We start from the raw sequence: 25,492 nt of genomic DNA on the forward strand, positions 1-25,492 counted from the left end.
AGAGCTAAGAGCAGAATCTAGTGTGAGTGATCCACCTACACTTTCTTCCTTCAGTGTCTTTTCTTAGCTCTGGTCAGGTCAGTTTAAAGCAATATGGGAGAGGGGGTCAGAATGGTAGCGATGTGAAGCAAAGCGTCAGCACGAAAAACTCATTCATTCATTCATTTAAGAACATGCATTGGACACTGATTCTTCCAGGTTCTGTGCCAGGGAAAATCAAACTGCATGAGACGCTGTACTTGTCTTCTGGGAGGGCACTCACCGCCCAGTCTCAGAGACACAGAAAGCTGGGAGAATTCTAAATCCAAGTGAGGGACAACCTCATAAATTTGTCTCAGTTGAATAAGGAGAAACAATCCCTGTCCCAGGGGAGACCCTCTCTGGTGGCAAGTATGTAGTGTTGTTGTTTTTTTTAATTAAGAATTTTTAATTTAATTAAAACTTCAACATCACGGTATATTTGATTTACAATAGTGTATAAGTGTCAGGTGTGCAACACAGTGATTCACAGTTTTTAGTGAATATACAGTTCTCATCCCAGGAAGACGCCCCAACTCTGATGAGGGAGACTCAGCAAGTCCCAGTCAGTTAGGGGGCACAGTCCTTGATCGCAGGGAATTCTCAGGCTGCCTGGGAATCTTCGGGAGAAGATTCAGTCCGGTGGGGGACATACAGAGCCCATCCTCAGGGAGCTCCTAGCCTGGGGCGGGGGGAGGGAGACCAAATCCAACCCCTCCGTGCAGACAGAGAAGAGCCGCAGAAGATGCGCAGAGTGGAACAAACCACACACTTCCACTCAAGTGAGACAGCAAGTCCATGGATCTTTCTGAAAAACAAGGATGTTTTCAACGGGTGGAAGGGGCGAGGGAGTTGTGGAAGAGGGGGAGAGCAGAAGGAAACTTCCTCCTTTCCTTCTCTTCCCTTCTCCCTCCAGAAGGGCATTTCTGGAAGTCTCCAGCTGGCCTGGGACCTGGGCAGCTGCTCTGCATGTCCAAACCTGCCAGCCCCTCAGCTGTCACTCTGCTCCCAAAATAGCAGGGGTGGGGGGAGGGGAGAGGAGGTTGTTTATCTGGGAGGGAGGTGAAGAAGGGGTGTCCGAGCTGTGCCTAGGGAGCGGGGGTCTGCTGTGGGGGCTCCCGTCCCTCTGGATCTTTCTATCATTCTTTGGGGGGTTAGGAGCACCTGTGCCCCCAGGACTGGCCCTGAGTGGGATGTGGGGACAGAGGTTTGTTGGAACCTCCACGTGGTAATGGCTGTCCAGTCTGGGAAGGGGGAGGTCCCGGAGTATCAGTGACAGACGCCAGGGGCACCTGGCCCTGTGGCCAAATATGGTCCGGAGCCACCGGCTGGGGTGATAAAGTCTCCTGGGTGGGAGCTGGGAGGGGCAGACTGATGCTGGCCGGCTGGGGGTTCACACACAGAGGAGCCGCACCCCAGGAGGACTGACCGAGAACATTGTCCTTGAGAGAAAGTGAGCTGGCCCGGACTGTTCCTGGGACTGGGGAGGGGGAAGGGGGGGACCCAGGCATTTTAAGGCCTGCAATGAGAATTCAGGCCCTCGGTGTGGTGGCTTTACCCATCCTGCTGGGAGGGAGATGGAGGGAGGAAGAGGGACTCTTCTTTTGGAAAAAAAAAAAAAAAATCAGAGTATAGTTAACAATTTTGCATTAGCTTCAGGTATACCAAGTGATTCAGTTATACATATAGCTATTCTTTTTTAAAAAATATTTATTTATTTTTATTTATTTAGCCACACCAGGTCTTACTTGCAACAAGTGGGATCTAGCTGCCTGACCAGGGATGGAACCCAGGCCCCCTGGATTGGAAGCATGGAATCTTAGCCTCTAGACTCCCAGGGAAACCTCTTCTTTTTCAAATTCTTTTCCTGTTTAGGTTGTTACATAATATTGAGCAGAGTTCCCTAGGAACAGAGACTCTGAGATCCCTCTCAACTTGGGCCCCACTCTTAGCAGACGCTGGGATGTCCTCCTGGGCAGTGGATTGGCGGGGGTTGAGGGTGTGGGCATCGTCCCCTTCCATCCTGGTAGGTGGGGACCCTGCAGCTCCAGACCTCAGAGCAGGAGCCCAGCCCCGGGTCTGGAGGGAGCTCTCCTGTCCCAACAGATGGCCGAGGCGGAAGCAATGCAGCTGAAGGAGGAGGGGAATCAGCATTTCCAGCTCCAGGACTACAAGGCTGCCACCAAGAGCTACAGCCAGGCCCTGAAGCTGACCAAGGATAAGGCCCTGCTGGCCACGCTCTATCGGAACCGGGCAGCCTGTGGCCTGAAAACGGTCTGGGGTGGAGAGGGGTGGGGAGCTGAGGGCTGGACTGGGATGCGGGTGAGGGGGCAGCTCCCTCCTCCTGACAGTCATGCCTGTCCTCCGAGCGCTGTCTCCTGGAACCCTCAGGTTGGAGCAGGGCGCCTCTCCCTGCTTTCTGGTACCCATCGCCTGACCCACTCCTCTGGGAGACGGGGAAGTCATCCACAGAGACAGTTCTCATCTCGTGGGAACTGGCATCAGGACAGGGGCTTTTCAGAGTTTATTTCATGGCATCTTAATCACAGACCACGAGGTCGCTGCTACTCTTGTGCCCATATTGCAGATAGGAAGCTCAAGACTCAAGAGGAGGGCTCAATAACTTCCCCAAGAGCTCTGGGTAGTTAGCAGCAGTGCGTACATGCTAAATCACTTGAGTCATGTCTGACTCTTTGCAACCCCATGGATGATAGCCCGCCAGGCTCCTCTGTCCGTGGAATTCTGCAGGCGAGAACTGTGGAGCGGGTAGCCATGCCCTCCTTAGTCAGCAGCAGAGCCAGGTTCAAGCCTGAGTGTGCCTGATGCTTGTCCACTTTTCTACGCTCAGCGAGGAACCTCTGGCCTCTGACAGTGGCAGCGGCCAGCAAGCCCTGTCTCCTCACCTCGGGGATCCTCTCTGGCTGGGCCCACATTAACCAAGTTTCCTCCTTCCCCATTTCTCAGGAGAGCTATGTTCAGGCGGCTTCCGATGCTTCAAGAGGTGAGCCCTCCCTCGCTCTGATCTTGCCCTCCTTCCCTCCCCCTCAGCATCCCTGTTTAGTCTAAGAGGCTCTTGACACTCACAGATTGTATAAACGCCATCCTGGACATTGTAGGCAGGGCTTCAGATGGACCATCCTTGTGTGAAAGGATGCTCCAGGAAAGCCAACCCTAAGTCACATCTTTATACATAAAACATGCTGGGGCTGCTTCTTTTCTTAGAAAGATGCTCCTGGAAATCCTTTTGTCACAGCAAGGACACAGGCACTTTGGTGGAGGTTAGGATATGTTCCTGGGGGAGGGGTTGCTCCTCAGAACCACTCTGTGGGACCAGGTTTCCTGAGGGAAGGAGGGAAGCATTAGTTTATTCCACAGACACTAGGAGAGATAAACACACATCAACACTGTTTTCAGAGTGCCTCAAGTTCTGAGAGAACTTAGATTTAAGAGCATGATCAAAATGGGAAGACTTCTGCATTTTTAGGGTTATAATATGCAGAATGAAGGGGATTCTCCTCTGCATAGGTCTGTGTTGGCTTTTGATGGGGTCACTAATTTTTAAGGAGAGACAGAGATAGTCTGGAGTGAGTTCCGAAGGGAAGGACTTAGCTGGAGAGGGGACTGGAAACCCATCCTGTGAAGAGCAGAAAAGTGGCAATATTTAGCTCAGAGAAGGAACTCCAAGGTGGGACAGGGAGCTGCTTTCAAATTCCTGAAAGGCTGTCACAAGGAAGAAGGATTAGATTTCATCTCACAGTTTCCAGGACGGAACTTAAGACAAAAGGGCAAAGTTACAGGGAGATATATTTCAGGTTGGAGGAGGGAAGGGCTTTCTGAAGGAGCTGTCTGCCTTGAGATGGAAGGTGCTCCCCACAGCTGGAGGTATGCAAGCACCAACTGGATTAGTACTTGGCAGGGATCAAGGAGCCAAGACTGGAGAGTCAGGAATTGAATGAGATGACCCTTAAGCTCCCTTCCAACCTTGAGACAGTAATTCTTACCACCTCCCTAAATAAGGGGAGCCTAGGACCAGATGGTCTACCGCAGGGGTTTCCAGTCTCTGGGATCTAATGCCTGATGACCTGAGGTGGAGCTGATGTCATAATGATAGAGATAAAGTGCACAATCGACGTAATGCACTTGAATCATCCCCAAACCACACCCCACTTCCAGTCCGTGGAAAAACTGCCTTCCACGAAACTGGTCTACAAGGGTGCACACTCTCCAAGGGAGAGACAGAAGCCCTGGAGTTGGGGGGTGTGGTGGGGGAGGAAGGAGGGTGGTCTGCCGCCCAGCCTCCTGAGACTCTGCCTGCTTCCCTCGCTAGCCATTGATATCAACTCCTCGGACATCAAGGCTCTGTACCGGCGATGCCAGGCACTGGAGCACCTGGGCAAGCTGGACCAGGCCTTCAAGGATGTGCAGCGCTGTGCCACTCTGGAGCCACAGAACCAGAGCTTCCAGGAGACACTGAGGAGGCTCAACACCAGCATCCAGGAGAAGGTGAGCTGGATTCGGAAGGTGGCCCTTCCCACAAGCCTCGGTCACCTCTCCCAATTCCTAGTAGGGACCAGTTAGGGCAGCAGGACACCAGGGCTGGCCTACCTCCACTCCCTTGGACGGAGTGGTCATGTGGCACAGAACAGCTGGGCTGGGTGCCCCTATCTGTGAGGATCATAGATGCTGTGATGCTTGTTCAAAGGTACAACCCAGACAGGACTAGCATACCAGTCTTTTCAATTCCAGATGGAGGCTTAAAAAAAAAATTGCAGCTTAGTATGTCTTCACTATGATCTTCCTCTCTTTCTAGGAGGACAAAGGCAGCATGAGAAACCTGGGACCTGGAGGGAGGATGTTGCTGGGGGATGCAGGAGAGCCAGCAGGAACAGGGACTCTTTCCTAGGAAAATGGAGTGGGCTTAGGGAACTGGGACCAGAGATAAGGGGTCCTGCACCCTTTGTCCTCACTTAGCTACCAGTTTTCTGAGGGACGCCTTGGAGTGCCGGCTTCCCCACTGTGAGAGCAGAAGGGTAACTTGATCACACTCTCCTTGCTCCGGGTCACAGTGACTTCTGGATGCCTGGGGCAGCCCCATGGAGGGACCACATGTACTGTCCAGAGTGCAGACTCAAGGGCTGTCAAAATACACACCAACCAGTGCCCAGAGAAGGGGTGGTGAATGAGCGACTTCCTGAAAGGAAAGGACCTCAGGGTGGAAATAGGTGGCACTGTGGCCCAGCAGAACAACGCTTCAGCGCACTGGGGTTGGGGTTGGGATTGGGACAGTGAGGGATGGAGACATTCCAAAATAATCGTTTAGGGACTTCCCTGGTGGTCCAGTGGCTAAGACTCAGTGGTCCCAATCCAGGGGGCCTGGGTTCCATCCCAGGTCAGGGAACTGGATCCCACATGCTGCAACTAAAGATCCTGTGTGCTGCTACGACGACCTGGGCACACCAGGTGAATGAATGTTTAAAAAGGAATAAGGAAGGAAAAAATGGTTTACCTTTGTTTCAAGTGCTACTTGAAAGCTGCTTCATGTCTCTGACCCTGGAGATACATTCCTGTTTTAGCCCATATTTAAACGTCTAACAGCAAGGCTGCAAAACTGGGGTGGTGATCTTTTTGCCTTCCAAGACTTGTGAAGACTAAATGGGACCTCGAATGTAACTACACTATAAGCTTTGTGGAGCAAGGGCTTGATTTTGTTCTCCCGTTCCAGCCCCAGCATCTGCCAGAGTTCCACCCGCGGTAGTAGTTCAGTTAGATGTTTGTTGGATGGATGAATGAGTGATGGAGGCAGGCACGAAGAGCATACCCTAATATTACCCGAGATGACCTTTAAGTGGAGCTGACTGCAATGATGGGGATGCCCGCCTGCCTTCTTCCCGACTCCCCCCTCTCTTCTCAGCTCCGTGTGCAGTTCTCCACTGACTCGAGGGTTCAGACGATGTTTGAGATTCTCCTGGACAGAAACAGTGAAGCGGATAAACTAGAGAAGGTAAGTGCTGGGCAAGCAGCGAACCAGAAGAGGGCGCTCTAGGGGTGCGCAGGTAACTGCTTCCTGTGCGGACTCCGCCCCTGTGTCCGGACGGCAACGCCCCGACTCGTGTCGGTGGGCGGCTCCTTGGAGAAAGGAGACAAAGATGGGCCAGACGCTAACCACTTTAGGAAACAGCGTGAACTCAGAGAAGGGCCAGGGTTAGGGTAAGAACCACAAAGAGAGTCATGCTCAACACGAGAAGGTGCTCATGTTGAGTCATGCTCAACAGTGAGAACGATGAGGGTTGAATCCTGTCTTTGTATTTCTATTTTGTTCATCGTGTATTGTTTTTTGCAGTGCATGGATGTTGATATTTTAAAACATTGCATTCAATACCGCTTATCTTGATTACAGAAGTTTTTTGTACCCCGTAAAATCTGCACCCAAGGCGAGTCTCTTACTTGCCTCACCCTAGTTTTGGGCCTGAGAAACAATGACACGTCAAAATAATGCTTTATTCCATTTCAAAATATTGCAGCATCATTCTGAATTATGAAGATATTTATTCCTAATATCATCTTCTTAACCAAATTTGCTGCATTTTTAAATGTTTCTTTTTTCCTCCTTCAGAGGGAAAAAATGAATATCTGAATATAAGAATTTAACAGAAGATGCATGGGGAATTTTTGTTAGTTTTATGATCAGTAATCATATAATATGCAAATATAGGGGCTTCCCTAGTGGTCCAGTGGTTAAGACTCTGCCTTCCAATGCAGACAGCTTGGGGTTGATCCCTGGTTGAGGAACTAAGATCCCACATGCGGCAGGTGCTTTCAAAAAATTTTTTTAAATATGCAAGTATCTTTTATAACAAACTCTTATGAGGACTTGATGAGTTGTTATATATATATAAAAGCAGTACTTTGTACTCTGAAAAGTACAGAGCCCTTGACTTATAGAGTGATGATGGTTCTGCTCATGCTTGCCTGAAATTCTTTAATCAGCCTGCTCCCCAGCCTCTTGGGGGTTTCCCTGGTGGCTCAGACGGTTAAGCATCTGCCTGCAATGCAGGAGAAGGGGGTTCAATCTTTGGGTCAGGAAGATCCCTGGAGAAGGGAATGGTTACCCACTCCAGGATTCTTGCTTGGAGAATCCTGTGACCAGAGGAGCCTGGCCAGCACAATCCATGGGGTCGCAGAGTCAGATGCAACTAAGCATGCGCACCAACCTCTTACTCTCTGCCTGTTTGCCCACCTCCTCCCTTTCTTGCATCATGAATTCTTTGCCCAATCTCAGGGTCTCAGGTCCTCCTGAAGCCCTCCTCTCCAGATCTGGAGCCTTTTAAAGGATTTCAACACACAATTGGTTGCCTGCAGTTAGGAGAACCAACCGTAATACATCATTTTATGTAAGGGACTTGAGCATCCATAGATTTTGTTATCCACCAGGGTCCTGATAGCAATCCCCTGTGGATACTGAGGGATGACTATGAATGCATCCTCAAGGTGGAAGGGTTTATATCCTTCTTTTATATCCTCATTTCAGTTCAGTTCAGTCACTCAGTCATGTCCGACTCTTTGCCACCCCATGAACTGCAGCACACCAGGCCTCCCTGACCATCACCAACTCCTTGAGCCTACTCAAACTCATGTCCATTGAGTCCATGATGCCATCCAACCATCTCATCCTCTGCTGTCCCCTTCTCCTCCTGCCTTCCCCTTCTCCTCCTGCCTTCAATCTTTCCCAGCATCAGGGTCTTTTCCAGTGAGTCAGTTCTTCACATCAGGTGGCCAGAGTATTGGAGCTTCAGCTTCAGCATCAGTCCTTCCAATGAATATTCAGGATATCGTTTATATACATATATATACACATATATGTATATATGTACATATATATACATTTATATACACACAAATATATATATATATATAGAGAGAGAGAGACTCTGAGGACTCTCACACACACACATATACAGAATATCTTATATCTATATATCCTATATATATATATATATGTACTCAGGGTGGGAATAGACTTGAAAATGCAGCTCAACTGTCTATTTTTACAGACAGGGATCTGAGACCCAGAGAATGCTATGCCTTGCCCAAGGTCACAGGGCTAGCATGTGGCAGAATCATCACCCAGAGCTTTCAAATCCCATCTAGCATTCTCTACACACAACCTTCAATCTTCCCGAGAACCTTCTGCAACTTCAGATTTTCTTGAATAAAAGATGCCAAAACCATATTCAAGGAACATGTTTAATGGAAAGGAATCCCCAATGTAAAAACTTTAATTCTGTTACAAGATAAACTAAGACATATTAAACACTCTAAGAGTTTGAGCAAAATTTTTTGAACTGGGTAGCGTAAACCAGAAGTGGTTGGGAGTATTCCACCAACAAGAGCTAGGGAAAAGGCTTTTATAGAAAAGAGGTGAACCCTGGTGGTTCAGTAGTTAAGAATCCTCTTGCCATTGCAGGGGATGTCAGTATGATCCCTGGTTGGGAACTAAGATCCCACATGTTATGGGGGAACTAAGCCTGAGTGTGGCAACGACTGAGCCCACGTGCTGCAAATACATAAACAAAACAAAACAAACAAAAACAGAAAAGAGGTAGTAGCCAAGCAAGGGAGTTATTTGATTGGCTGTAGCTTAAAAGTGTGCGTGCTTAGTCGTGTCGAACTCTTTGCAACCCCCCAGACTGTAGTCTGCCAGGCTCCTCTGTCCATGGAATTCTCCAGGCAAGAATACTTGGAGTGGGTTACCATTTCCTTCTCCAGGGGATCTTCCTGACCCAGGGATCGAACCGACATCTCTTGTGTCTCCTGCTTTAGCAAGTGGATTCTTTACCACTAAGTTCACCTGGAAAGCCCGATCTGTAGCTTAAGCAGTTGGCATTATTTGGGAAAGTCTCGTTAGCTATTTGAGATTGGTTGTCCTTCAGGGTCTTAACCTTGAGACAATACAGGGTTAGGGTTCTTTCATTTAGTTGTTGTTTTGTTTTTAAATTGAAGTATAGCTGATTTACAAGGTTATGTTAATTTCTGCTGTTTAGCAAAGTGTGGTTTGGGTTTTCTTACTTAGTTGCTTAGGCATTGAAGCCACCTCAGACTAACGGGTTCCTTGATTAATTAATTTAACATTTCCCTACCCTTTTCTTTAAAAAAAACTTATTTGGTTGTGTTGGGTCTTCGTTGCAGCCCACGGGAAATTTGTTGTGGCGTGTGGGATCTTTTGTTGCGGCTCACAGGCTCAGTTGCTCCTCGGCGTGTGCAAACTTAGTTCCCCAACCAGGGTTAAGGCTTAGTGTGGGATCTTAGTTCCCCTCCCAAGGATTGGAAGGTGGAGTCGCCACCACTGGCCCACCAGGGAAGTCCCTTTCCTACCTTTTATAAGTCCTTATCCACAAGCAGATACGCACAGTTTTATTTTACCACAAGTGCCATCAGAGTGAATCTGCAATTCTGTTTCTGCAAACCAATGCTTTTTCCAAGTTGCCTCTGAGTCTTTTCATTTATGTCTTTGATGGCAGCAATATATTTTCATCCAGCTGGTCTTTATTGCAAGTTACTTTGTTTCTTGTTCTGAATTATGTTCTTGGGCTACATTCCCAGGAGCAGGGTTATAGGGCAAAAGAATATAAAGAAGTTTTGAAGACCCGGTCCTCGCCCCAGCCCCTGCACTTCGCTCATAGTCAAGGCCTCAGTAGCCAGACTTCCCTCCTGACCTTTGTTGTTTCCTTTGCACCTTCAGGCCGCCAACAACCTCATTGTCCTCAGCCGTGAGGAAGCGGGGGCCGAGAGGATCTTCCAGAACAACGGCGTGGCCCTGCTGATGCAGCTTTTGGACACGAAGAGGCCGGAGCTGATGCTGGCTGCCGTGCGGACCTTGTCGGGCATGTGCAGTAGCCACCGAGCTAGGGTGAGGGCGGGGGCGGGGCTCCTGGAGCAAAGGGCTGCCAGCCTGAGGACGGGGCATTGACCTGTGGGCAGGGCATGGCTGGCGTGGATAGACCCTGATACGACGTCTAAAGCCGCCCCCCTCAACCTCGGTTGTATGGTCCCAGATTCAACGGAGACTGATCCTCTGGTTTGTTTCTTTGAGCTGAGAATGGGTCTGACTAAATAAAGAATAAGGGCTTCCCTGGTGGCTCAGATGGTGAGGAATCCACCTGCAATGCAGACAACCCGGGTTCGATCCCTGAATTGGGAAGATCCCATGGAAAACGGAATGGCTGCCCACTCCAGTATTCTTGCCTGGAGAATTCCACAGACAGAGGGGCCTGGCCGGCTACAGTCCATGGGGTCGCAGGGTTGGACACGACTGAGTGCCTAACACTTTCACACTTAAAGATAAGTTTATTGAGAGTGGTTTCTGAAGAAGAGCTGAAGGCAATGGCTGTGACAGTGTTTTGTACTAAATCTTCAAACCCCAGTGTGTGTTGTACACGCACAGCCCATCTCAGTGTGAACTTGCTGAGTTACACACGTTCAGTGCCTCCCCTGGGGCCGCAGGCCACAGTACTGGAGGGCGCAGCTCTATCCCTCTGGAAAGGAGCATGGCTTGAGTCCGGGGCTTGCCGGGGGCCACGGGCCCCGTGAGATACCAGCTGCCTGGGCTTCTGTCCCGACTGCATGGGGCAGCCCTCACCTGCTCCCTAACATGCACGGCAGCTGGAAGGGACGGGGCAGCCAACTGACCATGTGCTTCCCACTGGGGGTGTCTAGGCCACAGCGACCCTCCACGCAGTCCGGATAGACCGAATCTGCAGCCTCATGGCGGTGGAGAGTGAGGAGATGTCTCTGGCCGTCTGCAACCTGCTGCAGGGCATCATCGACGCTCTGTCTGGCGAGGACAAACAGGAGCATCGGGGGAAGGAAGAGGCCCTGGTTCTGGGTAGGAGACAGTTTTCAGCTTCGGTTCAGGGCGGGTGGAGGCAAGGAAGTGCCAGTTACTACCTCAGACTGAGCATTCATGTACATGGAGGTGGCCTGGTTATATTTTTCCATTTATTTTTTGACTATAAAAGTAACAGAGGCACAGTCACATTTACGAGAGCTAAAACGTGGAAGCAACTCAAGTGCCCTTCTATGGATGAATGGAGAAATAAAAGGTGGTGTCTGTCTCTACAATGGAATATTGTTCAGCCTTAAAAAGGCAGGAAGTTCTGACACAGGCTACAACATGGATGAACCTTGAGGACCTTATGTTACGTGAATAACCCAGTCACAAAAACACAAATACTGTATATGCCACATATATGAGGTTTCTTTTATTTTCTTCGTTTTTCTTCCGGCTGCAGACCTTAGTTTCCTGACTAGGGATCAAACCCATGCCCCCTGCAGTGGAAGCATAGAGTCCTACCCACTGGACCACCAAGCAATGCCCTGTGTTTTCTAAAACAGTCAAACTCATAGAAACAGAAAGTTGCATGATGGTTGCCAGAGATGGGGAGGGAGGAGGAAATGAGTTGTTTAATGGGAATTTCAGTTTTGCAACTTGAAAATGTTTTTAAAAGTAACTGGTGGTTCAGTGGTAAAGATCCCACCTGCCAGTTCAGGGACATGGGTTTGATCCCTGATCCAGGAAGATCCCACACGCCTCAGAGCAACTATTGAGCCTATGCTCTAGAGCCTGGGAGCCGCATCAGCTGAAGCCTCTACACCCTAGAGGCTGGCTCTGCAGAAAGAAAAGCCACTGCAAAGAAAAGCCTGCACCTAGCATCTGCAGAGTAGCCCCCATCCACCACGACTAGGGAAAAGCTCATGCAGCAATGAACACCTAGCCCAGCCAAAAATAAGTAAATAAAATTATTTTTAAAAGTAACAGAGGCTTATTGGAGAAACTTGGAAAATTTTAGAAATATGTAAAATGAAAAAAAATAAAACCAACCAACGACCTGTAAACATCCCTCCAGATAACTACTATCATCACTGCTATGTGAAATTTTCCAGTCTTTTTTTAAAAACACATTTTTCACATTATTAAATTCTTAATTGTATTTTTGGTTGCGCTGGATCTTCAGGGCTATGCACGGGTTTTAGGTGCGGAGCGTGGGGGCTGCTCTTCGCTGCGGTGCAGTGGCTTCCCTCGTTGCACAGGCTCTAGGCACATGAGCTTTAGGAATCGCGGGCTCTAGACTGGGGGCTCAATAATTGTGGTGCACGGGCTTAGTTGCTCTCAGCATGTGGGATCTTCCCAGACCTTCCCAGTAAGATGTCTGGATCGAACCTGTGTCTGCTGCATTAGCAGGCCAATTCCTATCCACTGTACCACCTGGGAAGTCCCTTTCCAGTCTTTTTTTTTCCTATCCATTCATATAAATATTTATTTAATGAAGTTGGAATTCAACTTGGATGTTGTTGTTATTCAGTTGCTAAATCATGTCCGACCCTTTGTGACCCCATGGACTGCAGGCTGCCAGGCTTCCCTGTCCTTCACTATCTCCTGGAATTTGTTCAAATTCATGTCCATTGAGTTGGTGATGCCATTGAACCATCTCATCCTCTGCCACACCCTTTCTGATCACCCTTCGGGGTGTTGTCTAGAATCCTTCCTCCGTTCTTTGGAATGATACTCTCCCGGGAAATTCCAGGATCTGGAAAGCAGTGGATTCGATATTTCCAGAGTCCTTCCAGAAGCCCCAGCCATCCCTGGTGCTATACATGTCAGACACCCTAGTCCTCTCCATTCACCCCTGTCCTCTCCTTCCTCAGACTCCAAGAAGGACCTGAAGCAGATCACCAACCACCTGCTCAACATGCTGGTCAGTAAGAAGGTGTCTGGCCAGGGTAGGGATCAGGCCCTGAACCTGCTCAATAAGAACGTCCCCAGGAAGGACCTTGCCATTCACGACAACTCCCGCACCATCTACGTGGTTGATAACGGTGAGGAGGTGGGAGGGTCTGGGGCTCACGCCAGCCTTTCCAGTGGGCACCGGGGAACCACGCAACAAGCAGATGGTGGAAGGAGTGTGGCTCTTGTCTGGGAGAGGTCTTCATTCCCAACTGAAAAGCCAGGAAAAGACATTAGCATGTTAGGATCCACCAGTGGGCTAGTGAAGCTGTCGGTCCTGGCTCTGAATTCAGAGCCTGAACGCACACAGAACACAGTCAAAAACATCTGGGCAGAGTTTCCTGTGGCAAGTGCCAAAAAACCAAACCAAACTTCACCAATGGGAGTAACATTTCTGAAGTCTCATGCTGGCAAAATGCAGGCCTTCCAGAAGGGAGAAATGGCATCAGTGTACTTTATACAAAGACCAGTAAGAGTGCTCCAGAAAACATCCATTAAATTTGTCAGCTCCAGGGCGTCACCCCTGGAGATAGCCCCAAATCACTTTCAGTTGTTCAGGAATCATACTTATGGCTTTATGATCTCCTGTGATAAATTCTCCCACAGGTATCATGACATTTAGACCATACCTTTTCTAAAATGTTCAAGCCAGCTTTTATCAGCTTGACCTTTATTCTGTTTTGATACAGCACTTGTCTTGTTTGGTTTTCACAGATCTCAGCAAAGTTCATGTGCTTAGACTTAAACATATTACTCTAGTGCTTAAGCCTCCTCCACTCAACACTCCCCTCCCTCCCCACTCCAGTTCTGGTCTTCTCTGCACGTATCACAAAGGCTGGGCATTGACAATGTACTTCCCTCTGCACTAGGATCTAGGCCCAACAACACGGTTTATGGGATAGAGTGGGTGAGGAGCAGTCTCTGTTCTTCTAGGCACCGAAATGAATAGCATTTAGGTAAAAAATAGTGTAGACTTAAAGTATCTAGGTATCTGGTTAAAAGCTGCAATGTGGGAGTTGTTTGTTGTGAAAACTGGGCTGGAGGACTTGGGTAGGGGAGTGACCAGGATGTCAAGACTGAAGTGAGTTTCTGGGTTCAGGCAGGGGCAGACACGGACAAAGGGGAGGTCCAGGGTGTTCTAGCAGAAGAGAAATGAGATGCTCAAGATGAGGGCAGACTGAAGGGAAAGCTAGGGGATGAGGCTGGGGACGTGGAGCAGTTGCATTTCATGAAGCCTTTGGAGAGCCAGGCTGGGAGGTGGAGTTGGTTCCTCAGGCCCCTTCCAATGACTCCTCAGTCTTGCCAGTGCTTTTGTGTTTGTGTGCTAAAATACACAGCACAAAATTTACTGCCAGGCACTTTTAATGCCCCCCGCCCCTGATCCAGAGTATCATGCCTCCCAGGGTTTACCTGGAATGCCCGCCCCCCCCCCCACCACTTAACCTGTGCCACCCTAGGTCTGATCAGCTCCTAGCCACCACTGCAACCTGGCTCTGAAATCAAGCTATCGTCCCGGAGGTAGTGGAGCCTCACAGTTAACATCGTGGGCTTTGAAATCAGAGAGGGTCCCTGCTATGTCACTTGCCAGCCTTGTGGTCTTGAGCAAGTTACTTGACTTCTCCATGTCTTGGTTTTCTGCTCTGAAAAATGGCAATATTAATTTCTACTCACTAGTAGGGTCAATGTTAGGATTAAATGAGATAGCATGTAGAAATCTCCAGCACACAGTAAGATTACCTTATTGTAATCTTTATACATCTGTCTTCTCTATTGTAGTCTGAGCTTTTTGACATCAAGGTTGTCCTTTATTTTGGTAGCTAGCACCTCGTTTACTCATTCATTCTTTTATTCGACAAATATGTAATGGCTGAATTAGCCTGGGGGGTAATAGGAAGCCTTTGAAGATTCTTCAACAGGAGAAGGGATAATAATCATAACGGTAAATATCCTATTTGCTAAATAATTAATAAATATTTAGTGTCATGATGTGTCTAGATTAGCACTAGGCCAATGTTTCTGTACATTATCTTGGTGAATCCTCAAACTCTATGAGGTAGGTAGTATCATTCCCATTTTACAAAAAAAGAAACTGAAGCCTGGAGAAAAGAGAATATAAAACAGTATTTGAGGAAGATTATATGTCAACCCACAGAAGGTTAGCACTGGTCAGTCAGTTCAGTCACTCAGTCGTGTCAGACTCTTTGCGACCCATGGACTGCAGCACGCCAGGCCTCCCTGTCCATCACCACCTCCCGGAGCCTACTCAAACTCATGTCCATCGAGTCGGTGGTGCCATGTAGAGTCCTCTGAGCTCAACTAGTCTTGACTGTGTAAATGTGAAAATGAGGCCCTTGACGGGAGGCGAATGGCTCAGGTAGGGGCAGAGGCGGGTGTGGAGCCTGCGTCTCTAGGCTGCATCCCAGTGCCCTTCGCGCTGGATGAGCCGCGTGCTGCCTGAAGGTGGGCTGCAGAGAGCTGGGCGAGGAGGGGCGTTTGTGAGGACGGGGCCTGGCCGGCATCTTGCACTTGCTGCCGTCTGTCCTACAGGCCTAAGGAAGATCCTGAAGGTGGTGGGGCAGGTCCCAGATCTGCCGTCCTGCCTGCCCTTGACCGACAACACCCGCATGCTGGCCTCAATCCTCATCAACAAGCTCTACGACGACCTGCGCTGTGACCCTGAGCGCGACCACTTCCGCAAGATCTGCGAGGAGCACATCACGTGAGTTTCCCGGAGCGTTGTGTAACCGAGCGGGGGTCTGCTGCTGGCCTCTCGAAAGCCAACAAAGAGGCAAGGCTGGTGGGAAGGAAAGCTTGCTTTGTTTCAGAGGCCGGCAACCGGGGGGTGGAGGGGAGGGCGGGCTCCTGTCCAAAGGCTGACCTCCCCTCCAGCCCCACCACCACCCTGCTGACAATCAGTGGGCAAGAATTTTTATAAATGGAGGGAGGGGTTCTACACACAGAAACGGCACAGTCAGCCCTGGCAGTCACCTTCAAATTGGTCATCAGTGGTCTGACCAGCATCATCTTGCTTGTTTTCAGTCCAGTTAGTCTTTAGGGTCAGTTTGTTTCCATTTCTCTGAGGCCAGTTCTCAGAACTGTGGCAGCATTTATCATGGCCACACTCCAGTCATCATGTAATTGACTTCTTCCACCTGGCGAGGGTTTCAGTATCTTTAAGACAGCTCACAGGATTTGGCTCAGAATATTATCTGTGACCCTTGAGAAACTAAAGGAGAAACTAAACCCTTGACTTAGCTTAATGACTAAACTATTATTATTTGGTTTCCTTTGACTGTTTTCCTTTATGTCTGCATTTTCCCACTTCTCCGATCAAATCTGTTGTTCAGCTAAAGTTTTTCCACAGACCAAAAGCAGGTTGAAGACATGGTGGGGAAGGACCATAGGGTCCTGCTCCATTTCAGTCGGGCTCTGTATTAGTCAAATTTAGCAGCGTAAAACCGGAGAAGGCAATGGCACCCCACTCCAGTACTCTTGCCTGGAAAATCCCACGGAGGAGCCTGGTAGGCTGCAGTCCATGGGGTCACTAAAAGTCGGACATGACTGAGCGACTTCACTTTGACTTTTCACTTTCATGCATTGGAGAAGGAAATGGCAACCCACTCCAGTGTTCTTGCCTGGAGAATCCCAGGGACGGGGGAGCCTGGTGGGCTGCCATCTACGGGGTCACACAGAGTCGGACACAACTGAAGCGACTTAGCAGCAGCGTAAAACAAGAAACATAATTTATTATCTCACAATAGGACAGCAATTTGGCAGAGGTTCGGCTGGGTGGTTCTGGCTTTGGGGCCTACAAATTAGCCACATGTTGTCCTGGGCTACTGTCATCCGAAGGCTGAACCGGGGCTGGAAGACCTTCTAGGATGCTGCGCTCATGTGGCCGGCATGTTGGTGCTTGCTCTTGGTTGGAAGCCACGGTTCCTCCCCGTGTGGATCTCTGCTCATGGTAGCTGGCTTCTCTCTTCCTTTACTCCAATAATCCTCAAACTTGGGAATTGTTCAGATTTCTGGGACTCAGTAGTCTGGGTTGTGGCTCAGGAAGCTGCATGTTTTAAAAGCACTAGGGGAGTCTTGGGAGGGTGGAAACTCTCCCTTCACTCTGCTTTCCTTTCTCTATCCCAGGGGTTGACAGACTTCCTGTAAAGGGCCAGAGAGTACGTTTAGGTTTTATGAAACATGTAGGTCTCTAACACAATGAAAAAATAATAATAAAACTACTTTAAAATGTAAAAAACGTTCTCAGCTTCCTGGATTCGGGTCCCAGCGAAGTTGGCTCAGTCCCATAGTTTCCCCTGATCCCGACTTTGAGTCACTTTTAAGGCTCCTCAGGGGTTTGCAGTGGTCTTTTTCTACCTCAGCTTCAGTGTTTGTAAGTAACTTGTCTTTCATGAAGGCCCCAACTGAGTTCCAGTAACTATCTCCCAGCCAGTTAAGTTTGGATAGAGGTTTGCCTGTGAATGCTGTCTCTGTGGTCACCTGGCACTGAGTGGGGGGTCACCACCTTCAACAAGTGGAGCCTGAGGCTGCCACCTCCCACCCCCAGGGGATGCTTTGTCAGGGGCCAGGGACTGGGTGGAGGTTCAGATACCAGCTGGCATTGGTTTAAAGGGCAGACCTCAACTCATTATTATTTTTTTTTAATAATTTGTTTATAGCTTCTCTGGGTCTTCGGTGCTGCGTGCAGGCTTTCTCTAGTTCCGGCAGGTGGGGGCTACTCTCTAGCTGTGATGCCGGGGCTTCTCCTTGCGGGGCACAGGCTCTAGGCGCAAGGGCTTCAGTAGTTGCGGCTCTCAGGCTCTAGAGTACCAGCTCTAGTTGCGGCACAGAGGCCACAATCAGGAAAGGCTCTGGGTTCCCCAGCACTGAGCAGGAAGATGAAGCACAGGGCATGGATTGTCTGGGCTGCATGGGCTCTCGGAGCTCCCAAAGCCAGCCCCTCTCCCCCAGATGGACTCACCCACTCACCCAGCCAGAGGCAGAAGTGGGACCGGAGCCCAGGTGTCTGACTCTTGTGCCATGCTCTCCTTTCACTTATATCCCTCCGCTTTTACACTGTGCACGTCTGCCCTGATCTCCCACAAAGAACAAACCTGGGCGGATCTCGGAAGGATCGGGTGTCCCCAGACAGAGATCTTCCTGTAGAGTAGATGATAGTGGATTTTGAAAGCAAGACAGAACCTTCCAGCCCTTCTAGTCTAACCCCTCTCCCTAACTCAACGGGGGAAAGACTAGGACCAGACAGGGGAGCGACTGGGCCAGGTGGCGTCATGATTCAGCCGCATCGGGGAGGCAGGTGGTGTGCCGGGCACCATGGTAGCCCTGTTGTGCTGTGGTGGCTGCTGTCCTGTCCCAGCAGACATCCCAGCTTCTGGGAAGCCTGTTGGCTGACAGCTCTCACCTGTCACCTCTCTTTGGGAACTTGGTTCAGCTAAGGATAGCTATTCACCTTCCCAGGGCAGCCAGCATCCAGTGGTTCGTCCCTCACTCCAACCTGGAACAACTTTGAATGGTTTCTCAGCTCTGGAACTCTTTGCAAGCTGAGGCTTTGTCATAACTGCATCGCAGTCCAGCACCTCCTTCCATCCAGTCCTGATTTCTTCCCTTTCCCAACAGATGTTGAACCCGAGATCTCTCCCTAACAAACATCCTGAGTGTCAGTCCTCATCTGGGTGGGATTCTGGAGGAACACAACATCTGGCACATCCGTTATCTATCTCATCATAACTCTGAGAAGCCATAGTGCTATCCTCAGTTTCCAGATCAAAAGCTGAGGCTCAGAGAGGTTCAGTGACTTGCCTTAGGCCATATGGGTTGTGGATCTAGGATGCACAGCCAAATCTGTCTGCCCCCAAATCTCCCACTCCTCTGACCACACTGGCCTTCTGTTTTAGGGGCACGTTTGACCCCCAGGACATGGACAAGAACGTGATTGCCATCCAGACGGTGTCGGGGATCCTGCAGGGCCCCTTTGACCTGGGCAATCAGCTGCTGGGACTGAAAGGTGTGATGGAGATGATGGTGGCGCTGTGTGGCTCGGAGCGTGAGACGGACCAGCTGGTGGCCGTGGAGGCCCTCATCCACGCCTCCACCAAGCTCAGCCGTGCCACCTTCATCATCACCAACGGTGTGTCACTGCTCAAAGAGATCTACAAGACCACCAAAAACGAGAAGATCAAGATCCGAGCACTGGTGGTGAGTGGGCTGGGTACCAGACACTGCACCAGGTACCAGGGATGCCAGAATGAATGGGATGTGGCCCCTGTTTTTGAGGAAACCAAGCCACCCACAGGCCTCTGCAGAGCAGGGTGATAAGCAGAAGACTGTGAGAATGTGGATTCAGGATGGGAGACCATGCTACATAATGACTGTCTCCTTAATTTTTTTTTTTTAGCCATGGGGTTTGCAGGATCTTAGTTCCCCCAAAAGGATCAAATGCCCCCTGCATTGGGAGCAGAGTCTTAACCATTGGATCCAACAAGTACCTGCTCGACGCCTTTGAACGACTCAAACGCTAATGAGCCTTTGTCCAGCAAGTACTTTCAGTGCAGACTCCAAAAACTCAGTTTCCTTACTTGGTTTCTATATAGCACAGTTAAACCTATTGCATTTTTTCCCATTTTCATTGTATAAAAATCACTTTCGTTGACCTTTTTCTTGTCAACAATTACAGTGAAGATTTGAGTCATTGATCTGTTTTTCTTTTTTGGTTTATATCAGTTTGTTTGTTTTTTTTTTTTAAACTGATTTTAGCTTCTACCATTGTGAGTTTTCTCTTATGGAAGACAGACTTTTCTCCCCCCCAGCAAGAGTCCAATTTTTCCTGGGTAAAAATCTGCACATCTGAATCTTCCCCCTACAAAGTGATTTCATGGCCAGGTTTTGTGCCATAAGTTTTATCCTCATGTGCCATGAGGTTTCAGTTGTGTTAGTATTTGAGCTTCCCTAGTGGTTCAGATGGTAAAGAATCTACCTGCAAGGCAGGAGCCCCAGGTTCAATCCCTAGGTCAGGAATATCTCCTGGAGTAGGGAATGGCTACACACTCCAGTTTTCTTGCCTGGAGAATTCCATGGACAGAGAAGCCTGGTGGGGTACAGTTCATGGGGTTGCAAAGAGTCGGACACGACTGAGCGACTAACACCAGTATTATCCTAGCTGATTTTTCAAACCAACAGGACACAAAGCACCTACGGGGACAAAATAGTGGGCAGGGGGCACGGGGTAGAGTAAAAGCCTCCAGCTTTGTGGGCATCCACCCTAACCTGGAAGCCTCAGGGAAGGCATCTTGGGAGAGGTGGCACCTAACCAGAGTTCTGTAGGATGCAGAGAGGTTGATCCAGGCAAAGCAAGGGGGCAAAATATTCCAGCATCAGAGACGTGTTTGAGCAGGGCCTGGTCCCCAAGCCTGGTGTCTCTAATCTTACAATCCTCCCTCCTCCCCAGGGACTCTGTAAACTCGGCTCGGCGGGCGGCACAGATTATGCTCTCAGGCAGTTTGCTGAAGGCTCGACAGAAAAGCTGGCCAAACAGTGTCGCAAGTAAGGGTTTTCCCCCAAGCCCACCAGCTCCTCTCAGGGATGTGCCCTAGCAGACGCCAGATCCTGAAAAGCTGCCCACCTGCCTGCTCCCCTGGATCGCTTCACTATTGCCCGAGCCTTGGGACCCTTCCCCAGAGCTTCCCCTCCCCCAGGTGGCTGTGCAATGCATCCATAGACACCCGGACCCGGAAATGGGCAGTGGAGGGCCTGGCCTACCTCACGCTGGACGCCGACGTGAAGGACGACTTTGTTCAGGACATCCCTGCCCTGCAGGCCATGTTCGAGCTGGCTAAGGCAAGTGTGGCCCTGACCTCTGGCCCTGGGATCTGCTGGATTCAGGCCCGCGGTCTGTCTGCTGAGCCTGGGAAATTGGACATCCTCCCTTCCTCATCCCGACTCCAGCCCCTTCTCACGTAAACCTGGGTTGGTCATTTCCCTCTGTCTGGTCCTCATCTTTCCTGAGCGTGAAATGGACTCACAACTCCTCATGCCTTCCAGGCAGTGGGAGGATGAATAAGATGACGGTAGTTTTTTTTCCCTGGAATCCCTTCTGGGAGTGAGGTCTTCAGGGACCAAGAGGTCTTTTTTGGGCCCCTTCCCTCCTTCCCAGTCCCTCCTAGATGCCTTTCTTCCTCTGTTGGGCCACCACCGGACCCCCCGCCCCCCACCAGTGGCTCTTTCTCACCACAAAAGGCAGAAGTGTGGGAAGGCGTTTCCATCAGAGGCTGTCCAGGTCCCACCCCATCCCACTGGGCTTTTGAAAGGAGCACAAAGCAATGGAAACACCCAGAGGACGTCCATGCATGCTCTGGGTGCTGTTGAGGGGGGCAGGAGAAATTCCTGCCGCCCCACGCGAGCAGAGCCAGTTCCTCTGCCTCTGGGCCTCGCCAGCCACGCGAGGGAGCCTCTGGGAAGCAGTGGTTTGTTCTCAGGTTTCCTTTCTTCCTGTCCCCACCCCCCGCCACCATCACCATCCACCACCTCTGTGTCCAGACCCCTGACAAGACCATCCTGTACTCGGTGGCCACCACCCTGGTGAACTGCACGAACAGCTACGATGTCAAGGAGGTCATCCCCGAGCTGGTGCAGCTGGCCAAGTTCTCCAAGCAGCATGTGCCCGAGGAGCACCCCAAGGTGGGGATGAGGATGGCCGAGAGCGGGAGAGGGCTGTCCACACCGGACCACCAGAGAGGTGGGACGGAAAGTTAGTGATAGTCGGGTGTTGTGTGTGTGTGTGTGTGTGTGTCTGGGAGGATTTGGCAGATGATGCAGATAAATTCAGACGGTTAATAAAAACCCACAACACAGGAGACCCAGGTTTGATCCCCGGGTCTTAAAGATCCCCTGGAGAATGAGATGACAACCCACTCCAGTATTCTTGCCTGGAGGATTCCATGGACAGAGGGGCCTGGTGGGTTACAGCCCAAAGGGTTGCAAAGAGGCAGACACAGACTGAAGTAACAGCATGCACGCATGCAGATAAATTGAAGAGGATCGTGGTCAATTTCCCCCACTAGGTGGCACTTGTGTTTTTTCTTAGTTTAAATGCTCCACTGAGGTGGAGGGGGAATCAGCAATTTGTAGTCTGGGAAACCAAAGGAAGCCACCATGAATGTTTTGCAACTTATGTGGTTGATTTCATGGACACAAGACAGTTCGTTATAGTTCATGTTTTCAACATTCATACAAATTTTACTTTCTGGGGTATCTGGATTTTGGTGTGTTACATTAACTATCAGAGGCTTTTTATCCTGTGCTTTAAAAAAAAAATAGTTATAATCAGAATGTATCTATCATCTTGTATCCAGTTTGGGGAAAATACTTCAGGTCTTTAGGCATGCAGGATCTCAGTTTCCTCAGCAGGGGTCGAACCCAAACCCCCCTGCAGTGGAAGTTTGGACTCTTAACCACTAGAAGTCCCACTGAATAGTATTTTTTAATTAATTAATATTTATTTTTGGCTGCACTGGGTCTTGTTGCTGTGCAAGGCTTTCTCTAGTTGTGTCGAGCAGAGGGCTACTCTTCATCGTGGTGAACAGATTTCTCATTGCGGTGGCTTCTCCTGTTGCAAAGCACAGGCTCTAGGCCAATGGGCCTCGGTAGTTGCGGCTCAGGGGTTTAGCTGCCTTTCAGCGTATGGGATCTTCCTGGACCAGGGATCGAACTCATGCCCCCTGCATTGGCAGGCGGACTCTTAGCCACTGGACCACTAGGGAAGTCCCTGAATAATTTTTTAAAGCTGCATAGGATTTCATGCAGGCAAGGGCATATAGCTAGTATGTTCTGCCACTGTGAAGTTCAAAGGTGGCTACCAGAGACTGTCCACAGCTGTCAGCAGCCTCTTCTCAGATGCTCTGAGGATTATCTGTGAAAAGTGAAGTGTCTCAGTCCAACTGTTTGCGACCCCATGGACTGTAGCCTACCAGGATCCTCTATCCATGGGATTTTCCAGGCAAGAGTACTGGAGTGGGTTGCCATTTACTATTCAACCCTGAGGCTGACTCTGGGTTTCTGGCAAAGTCCAATCCATTGTTTTATCTGCTCTCTCCCCTCTCACTCTGCTCCCAGGCATAGCCTAATGGAAAGCCAGCCTTTTGCAAGAAAAGGAACATACAGGTCATCTAGTGTTTGGGATGATCTTCCTTATTCCAGGATTGATCTCCTTGCCACCTTTTCATCTCCCCAGGACAAGAAGGACTTTGTGGACATGCGAGTGAAGCGGCTTCTGAAGGCCGGCGTCACCTCGGCGCTGGTCTGCATGGTGAAAGCAGACAATGCCATCCTCACCGACCAGACCAAAGAGCTGCTGGCCAGGTGCGGCTGCAGTGGCCCGCAGCTGGGGCCTGAGGGGCCTGCGGGCAGGAGGCTGGGTGGGGACATAGAGATGGCCTGGGGAGTAAATGAGGGAGGGAGCCACTGGGGCCTGGAGAGGAGGCTGAAGGGGATCCACACGGAAGAGTGACGTGTCGGGGTGGGCTTTCCTGGGTGCAAGTTTGCATTGGGAAGAAGGAGGTCACTGTCCATTCTGCTGACCTGGTTCCCAGACCCTGACATGCCAGAGGGGAAAGGCACAGTTTCCGTACAGCCTGATGGGGAGGCAGACAGGTTCACAGCTACAACGCAGCGGGTGCCTGATGGGGATAAACAGAGCACAAGCAGTGGCAGCCCACTGGCCAGAGGGGAGGGTATGTAGGTGGGCAGCCAGGAAGGCCTTCTGGAAGATGTGACAACTCAAGGAAACCCTGGAGGAAAGAAAGAAGCTGCTCACATGCAGCGCAGGGAAGGGGTCCAGGTGGAGGGAATAGCATATGCAAAGACCCTGAGGATGGAGGGAGAAGGAATGAATGAGGTCACAGTTCTCCAGGAATGTGTCTGGAGCATGGAGTGCACAGGGGAGGGTGGTGCTAGATAAGACCAGAGAGGAAGGCAAGGGCCAGATCATGGAGTTCGAGAGTCCCTCCAGGCGGAAGAATTTCTCCTGGGTGGTGGACTGTAGCTTGAAAGGTTCCTTTATCCATGGGATTTTCCTGGCAATAATACTGGAGTGGCTTGCCATTTAGTTTTCCAGGGGATCTTCCCTGGGATCGAACCTGGGTCTCCTGCATTGCAAGCAGACGCTTTACCATCTGAGCCACCAGGGAAGCCTAGTGAGCCACTTGGTATCTCCCTAAGTAGGGATGGGTCCACTTTTTGCAGCTGCCTTTGGCCTCTCTTCCTCCCCAGCCACTCAGGTCCATGGCAGTATCTTCCCAAGGTTAGTTCTGGGGCAGGTGCACACTGGGAGCGCTTCCCAGGGTTTTACTGGGTCTCACTTGTTGGCCTGCTGATGCCTGGGAAGGGCGTGCTCACATCCTGCATGTCTTGTATCCTTGCCCTCCAGGGTATTCCTGGCGCTGTGTGACAACCCAAAGGACCGAGGCACCATTGTGGCTCAAGGTGGTGGTAAGGTAATTGAGAGATCCAAGAGGGTGCTCCACTGGGGAGGACCTGTCTCACATATATGTGTATGTGTCTCTGTGTGTATGTGTGTGTGTCTGTGCATGTGTGTAATCTGTGTGTATGTGTGTGTGCATGATCTTTGCCTGGCCCAAGAATCATGCACCCCCTGCCCCCACCCGACCTCTTGGAATACGGTTATTCAGGAACCTGTGTTGTCTGTGCCTGAGTCTGTGATGTGTCATGGGATTTACTGTGGAATCCCATTTATCCTCCTTGCTACTGGAAGCAAACAGTGCAGATAGAGACCATGGGCTTTGCTGTGGGAGGCTTGTCATTGAGTCCTTGCTTGTCCCTTTTTAACTGCACAACTTTGGGCAAATTACTTATCTCTCTGAGTCATAGTTTCCTCTCTGTAAAACAAGGGAAAACATCACACAGTCAGATTGTAGAATGTCACAGGATTAGAGAAAATACACTTAAAAGTGTTGGCTCATGGGAGGTGCTCAGTGAATGGCTGCTCTCATGATTAGCTGTGACTTAGGTAGAAAGGAAAACATCAACGTCTTGATTTTTCCAAAAGCCAAACGAATGTATACGGGTTGGGGAGAGTGCCTGCGGAGGCCTCCATGTGTGCTGGGGACCAGGGGGAGTGAACTGATGATTAAGAATTTAACTGTTTTCTGTGATGCTCAGGAGTTGACTCTGTTGCTGAGTCTTCTTGAACTTCTGATGGAACAGATAGTGGCTGGACAGGGAGGCTGGGGAGAGAGGCTTCTGTATATGTGACCGAGGAGTGCTTCTGCCCTTTCCTTTCAGGCCCTGATTCCCCTGGCTTTGGAGGGCACAGACGTGGGCAAGGTGAAGGCAGCCCACGCCCTAGCGAAGATCGCTGCGGTCTCCAACCCAGACATCGCCTTCCCCGGGGAGCGGGTGGGTGGCCGGGGGTGAGGGGCGGGGACGTGATGGGAGGAGTCTGCTCCCAGGGGCCTTTCTCCTTGTCGCCCTCCCCCTGGCTTGGGAGGGGGCATGGTGCCATCACAAAGAGGGCGATGAGTTGGAGGGGCATGGATCCCAGCCCTGGCTCTGACAAACAAGGCTGCAAAGTAAAGGAAATAACCCCACCCCTCAGGATCATTGTGGAGGTGGAATCAGACAATGGGTGGGCAAGTGCATTGGAAATTCTAGAGCCAGGCACCTGAC

At 50.2% G+C, this 25,492-nt stretch overlaps 1 protein-coding gene across 1 annotated transcript in view; it reads left to right on the plus strand.

Moving 5' to 3' along the window:
- The first annotated feature begins 1,313 nt into the window (after positions 1-1,313).
- The window catches only part of UNC45B (unc-45 myosin chaperone B), a 30,834-nt gene continuing 6,655 nt past the window's right edge, over positions 1,314-25,492 (plus strand). Inside the window, exons 1-16 of the mRNA XM_006045361.4 lie at positions 1,314-1,471; positions 2,125-2,292; positions 2,983-3,019; positions 4,346-4,521; positions 5,930-6,019; positions 9,758-9,925; positions 10,732-10,900; positions 12,721-12,891; positions 15,347-15,518; positions 18,709-19,009; positions 20,259-20,353; positions 20,506-20,647; positions 21,347-21,487; positions 23,040-23,167; positions 24,234-24,300; positions 25,109-25,222. Of these exons, the coding sequence (XP_006045423.2) occupies positions 2,125-2,292; positions 2,983-3,019; positions 4,346-4,521; positions 5,930-6,019; positions 9,758-9,925; positions 10,732-10,900; positions 12,721-12,891; positions 15,347-15,518; positions 18,709-19,009; positions 20,259-20,353; positions 20,506-20,647; positions 21,347-21,487; positions 23,040-23,167; positions 24,234-24,300; positions 25,109-25,222 (2,139 nt within the window). The 5' untranslated portion in view covers positions 1,314-1,471. The remainder of the gene's footprint in view (positions 1,472-2,124; positions 2,293-2,982; positions 3,020-4,345; positions 4,522-5,929; positions 6,020-9,757; positions 9,926-10,731; positions 10,901-12,720; positions 12,892-15,346; positions 15,519-18,708; positions 19,010-20,258; positions 20,354-20,505; positions 20,648-21,346; positions 21,488-23,039; positions 23,168-24,233; positions 24,301-25,108; positions 25,223-25,492) is intronic.

Source organism: Bubalus bubalis, chromosome 3 (genome assembly GCF_019923935.1).
Source record: "Bubalus bubalis isolate 160015118507 breed Murrah chromosome 3, NDDB_SH_1, whole genome shotgun sequence".
Taxonomy (NCBI): Eukaryota; Metazoa; Chordata; class Mammalia; order Artiodactyla; family Bovidae; genus Bubalus; species Bubalus bubalis.